At 43.2% G+C, this 5,159-nt stretch overlaps 1 protein-coding gene across 1 annotated transcript; it reads right to left on the reverse strand.

The window, feature by feature from the left end:
• Nucleotides 1-931: 931 nt before the first annotated feature.
• On the reverse strand, nt 932-3,736 carry LOC114436848 (uncharacterized). Its single transcript, XM_028407371.1, has 11 exons — nt 3,595-3,736; nt 3,332-3,519; nt 3,110-3,247; nt 2,705-2,843; nt 2,454-2,631; nt 2,241-2,382; nt 2,015-2,167; nt 1,881-1,933; nt 1,758-1,790; nt 1,341-1,414; nt 932-1,248 (listed from the first exon to the last, which is right to left on the reverse strand). Exons 1-11 carry the CDS (start codon nt 3,703-3,705, stop codon nt 1,153-1,155), a joined length of 1,305 nt encoding a protein of 434 aa, XP_028263172.1. The 5' UTR covers nt 3,706-3,736; the 3' UTR covers nt 932-1,152.
• Nucleotides 3,737-5,159: the final 1,423 nt, after the last annotated feature.

Here is a 5,159-nt window from a genome sequence, read left to right on the forward strand (position 1 = left end):
TCATGAATCCACAATGGGACCAAGCTGTAGTCTATGCATGAGTGTATGTGTACACAATCTCCCACAATGCAATGTGGCACATTAAACAGATCCACTGTGAAGGGTGAAAAGGTGCGCGGAGCGTGACAAGGAGAGGTGTTTGTTATCACGCAGCACGCCCGGACGTCACTAACAGGCCTTTCATCTCCGTTATCAGACACAAGATGGCTGCTCCACACGTCTGAGGCGACCGACCGGTTCTTCTGCGGTGCGTCGACTGTCTCAATCTGTTAAGTTGTTTTCTCCCTCTGAATGCTCTCAGACGTGATGACTGTACAAGTTTTAACACAGAAAGTACATGACATCATCCTCACCACCATTTAATTAAAAAAAAAAGAAACGTTTAAACTTTATTGAGCCGACTACGACCGCGTATTAGGGCCAATGTAAGAAAAAAAAATACTGACCCGGAAGAGGAGGGGGGGGGCAATATTCTGAGATTTAAAATCGTAGATTTTCTCGTAAATCTACGACTTTTTTTCTCGTAAATTTACGACTTTAAATCTCAGAATATTGCCCCCCCTCCTCTTCCGGGTCAGTATTTTTTTTTTCTTACATTGGCCCTAATACGCCGTCGTAAGCCGACAAATCTATGTTGTTCCTGTGCAGTTAGCTTATGTGCTACGTTAGCTAATTTTATAGCTAATATCATTTTGCGTAAACTTCCCAGGCTAATCTTGTCGATAAGTTAGCTAGCTTGCTATTTGTGAACTCTTTTATTAGTATTAACACAAGCTACATTGCTAAGCTTAGCCTGCATCGATGCTAATGATAACACAGTGTGATTGATAGTAACTGGCTAAAAGAGGCTAATCGCTAGCTAACTTAGCTGTGTGGCAGGAATTCAGTTTAACTTTTAAACTACAGAAAACATACTTTATGGGTTTGTGTTATAACTTCATTGAGACTCTAAAAAAGGTACACATACAATTTTATTTTTGTTCTGCTGTAGAAGCCTGATTTTACAGTCCAAAAGCAATTAAGCAGCAAATCACTAAATAAAAATTAGAATTAAATGTTAAGTATTTAATTAACATCTTCAATATCAATGAGATTAGGCGATAAACATGATAGTAAAGTGTTCCCGGGCTCCCAGCAGAGGTCAGTGAAGGCTCATGTTGCACCAACAGGGGGCTGCAGCTGTAAATATCCGACAAACTGTACGTTGGAGTTCAGCGACAGTCCGTATTTCAACAGTAGGTCGTTAATCTGGAGAGGAAAAGACAAACGTTCGTTTTTTTCTAACCTGACCTTTGATCGTGTTTCTGATTATTAACCCTGATCAGGTTAGTGACACTAACCTGTGTCCAGATGTCGTCGTAATTGATTTGAGGCTTTGGAAGCAGAGAAATCTTCACTCTCAGAGCAACAAGATCTGCAAACACAACGTCTCTTAGCAGGTTTCTTGGTGATTCATGTGGTGGCTTCCTGTTGGCTGTGTTAGCTCATCAGCCAGCCAGTTTGTGAATTTGGTCTGGTAGCTCTGTGACTTTGTGCATTTACCGTAGCTGTTTGGTGAAATCAGCCAAGAGTTGCTCTTCGGATGTTAGCTTGTAACATTAGTGCTTACAGGATGTTTAGCAACTTGTTAGCTTGCCTCAGTACACAAGAGATGCAAGTCTTGGATAAGGACAATCTTTTTTACATATGCTTTCGATTAGTGGTGCAACTGTGGACAATTTTCTCTCCTCAAATTTGTTCCTTTCGTTGATACTCACAGGGGAGAGGTGGGACGGTGGGTCTTGTTACTTCTGTAAAAAAAAAAAAGTGACTTCACGTCAATCCAGGAAATCATCTGTGCAATTAAAAAGCTCAAACAAATAGGGAGAGGTTCCCCTCACCGTATTCGACGCTCACAGTGACACACCGCAGGTCTGAGTGATACTTGGATCCACTGAGAACATAGAGGATATCACAACATTACACCAACACATTCAACCTTTAGGCATGTTCTATTACATGATGAGATGCTGACTTGTGAACTGCTTGGACAACAAAACAGATTGTTTGGATTTTTCCAGCCTGATCCCAAGATGGCGCCCATGTCAGGATGAACTCTGCTGGTCCCGATGCATTCTGGGAAGCGTTGATTATGTAGTGCGGTTCACTGACCAGCAGCCCAGTAATCCTTTAAGGGGGAAAGAAGTAGTATTTGTGTTTTGATGTCTGGACTTGTTGTCATTTGTTTAACTTTGACTCACGTGGAGACATTAGCTTCTGCCTTGATGTTGATGTCTAGCCAGCGAGTGACAGTGACGTTTAGCCGAGCTCCGTTGGCCGGAGTTGGAGGCAGGAACGTGGGCAGGTAGATCCCCTGTGTGCAGGTCGGCACTGCTGGAACCACTGCAGGAGTACACAACTTTAGAACAGGTTTAGACACTTACATTATATGTCCTGGTCAGACTTACTCTTACCTTTCAAAACAAACTGGACCGGGATTTTGCTGATGGCGTTGTTGGTCGTTTTCACCTCCTGTGAGCCGTTGGTTCGAGTCAGTGTGATGTTCTGCCTGGGAAAGTCCTCCATCACCAGCTGCACTGCATACGGACCTTCGTTGCTGCTGTTAGTGGGGCTGAACGACAGAGTACAGGACTGAAAGAGGATAAAACAGAATCAGATGTGACAGGAATGCACACCAGAACTACAGAGACCTTTGTGTACTCACTGATGAGAGGCTGAGGACAGACGGCGGCGCACACTGGGTACACTCTGCCAGGGAGGAGCTCGCATGTCTACATTTGACCTCATCTCCATCGGGGTCAAATGCCAACAAGCTGAAATCTCTCGGACAGTTTGAAGGGACTCTGAAAGAGGCGAGCAGTCAGCTTGTTTTGTTTCGCTCTGAACCTGCTTGTCCTGCAGTCGACTTTTATCTTAGCTGGTATCTTGACTTTCAGGAACAGGTGGCTGCATTCCACTGATGGTGGGTACACCCTACCTACTGCTTCACTGCCATCATTTAATCTTTTAAAACTGAATTATCTATTTTTAATTATCTATCGTATGTGTGTTTGTACTGAGAGTTGAACCTAACGTTCCCCCAGGTGTCGTCCTTTTTGGTGTAATGTACCTGAGAGCAGGCAGGACGGTGGTCTGTGGCGATGTGTTGGCTCTGCCTGTGTCAGAGCGTGTCCTCAGTTCCACCCAGGTCACAGCTCTCCAAGCGACAACATTTTGGATGTTATTTATCCAGGCGCTGCCGTCAAACCTGTAGAAGAAGTCAGTTTTCAGTGATGTTTGTCATCATTTCTTCATTTTGTGACATTTTACACTTTTTGACAAGTTTACTCACACAAACAGAAAAGGATTGTTGTCCGGAAACACCCGAGTTGTGAACGTCTCTGTCTGACACCACTCTCCACTGCTCTCCATATTAATTCTATTCATCGTAGTGTAAGCATATCCACAGTTGTTTTCTGGGCAGTACCAAGTGTCATTGTATAAACACGAGCGGAAGCTTTGCTTATAGTGAAAATCCACCTGTGGATTTAGACAGTTTTACTGAATCACTGTGACATTAGAGTTAACCTGCTTGAAAAAAGAAGCTGTACGTACGCTGAGTGATCCGTAGGTTTGCTTTGGGTAGTAGGTCAACACTGTGCCAAGAAAATCCGAAGCCTGAGCGCTGCAGACCAGCAGCAACAGCAGCAGCACAGAGAGCGACATGCTGAACTCTGATGGTCCTTGCAAAGCTGACACGGTTACAAACAAGATTTCTCCTCCCTCTATTGAACTGCACTGAAACAAGGTCTTTGTCTGTATCGACATACAACACACACATTCTTTTGTCTGCTGATCTTGATGTGATTGTATCTGTCAGGACGTCAGAGGTTTTTTCTCGAGTTCACACACCTTAGCACTAGTTGTGAGATTTAGTCACATTGACAAGGAGTAGCTGTCAGTTTGGGGTTGTTGTCTTAGCATTCGAATCATTAGTTTTTTGTCTCCTGGTGAAGGCTGGTGCAGTCTTCTCCTCCAGACCGGATGGTCTCCTGCATGGACCCTGGTCTTTAGTCCACTCCTCAAGATTGTCAGTCAGGTCTCCTGGAGGTAGTTCTTCACTAGAAAAGACGTTTGCTTCAAGTTGTTGTCTTGTCCAGACTGACTGAATCCTCCTCACAGCATCATACTGCCACCACCATGTTTGACTGTATGAACCGTGTTCTTTGGGTTCTACGCCTCTCCTTTCTTTCCCCACATGAAGACAACATCTCTGTGAGCACAGAGCTCTAGTTCAGCTTCATCTGACCAAATGACTTCCAGTCTGTGTGCTCTGTTTCCAGGTTGTCTCTAGCGGACTTCAGTCTGTGTGCTCTGTCTCCAGGTGGTCTCTAGCAGACCTCAGTCTGGTTTGGAGGTGTCTTCTCTGCAGTCTGGCAGTCCATTCCTATGCAGGACTCTAGTGACGGTCTTCTCTGACTCTTCAGGTCCAGACCTGGTTAAATCCTTCACTAGTGTCTCTGCAGCTGTTCTCGGTTCTCTCTCACTATTCTCACATTTTCTTTCCAGAACCTTCCACATGTTTCTCTTCCTGTCTCTGACAGTCTGCTTCTGTTGGACTCCCTTTGACCTTCTTGATAAAACCTCTCACAGCAGCTCTTCCGACTTGAAGCTCTTTGATGAACTTGTAGATCTTTTCCTGCTTTGTAGATGTTAACAATCCTTTTTATCAGGTCCAAACGTATTTCTTTTACTTTTTAAAGTTCTTGAAAGGGCTGACATTATTGATCGTAATAGATTTTGGTTTCTCTAGTGCCCTCTGCTGGTTAAATAAATGTAACTCTCAGTACAACAGAAACAATGGAACCAAATGTCTTTCTTTCTGTTTTTAATACACGCTGTAAGAAACAAGTAAAAACAACATCTCTAAAATAATTTCAACTACTACATTAATGTTCAGTGATTAAGGTCATTAACTGTGTACAATATTCACATTATCTCATAACATTCTTTTAAAAAAAGAGATACTACCATAAACAATTTCCCCCTGGGAATAATAAAGTATTTCTGATTGTGATTCTGATAATATTTTCAGATTTTCTGCTGCCACCTAGTGGTCAAAATAATCACACTCTGATTTAGCAGACATGTCAACAGACCGCAAGCGTTCATAAAGTTTT

Source organism: Parambassis ranga, chromosome 5, assembly GCF_900634625.1.
Source record: "Parambassis ranga chromosome 5, fParRan2.1, whole genome shotgun sequence".
Classification (NCBI taxonomy): Eukaryota; Metazoa; Chordata; class Actinopteri; family Ambassidae; genus Parambassis; species Parambassis ranga.

Coding starts and splice junctions, on each gene's coding strand:
- LOC114436848 (XM_028407371.1), bottom strand. CDS start 3,705: ATGTCGCTCTCTGTGCTGCTGCTGTTGCTGCTGGTCTGCAGCGCTCAG. Junction 3,520..3,594: donor AAACCTACGGATCACTCAGC/GTACGTACAGCT, acceptor CTAAATCCACAG/GTGGATTTTCACTATAAGCA. Junction 2,844..3,109: donor ACCGTCCTGCCTGCTCTCAG/GTACATTACACC, acceptor CGCCTCTTTCAG/AGTCCCTTCAAACTGTCCGA.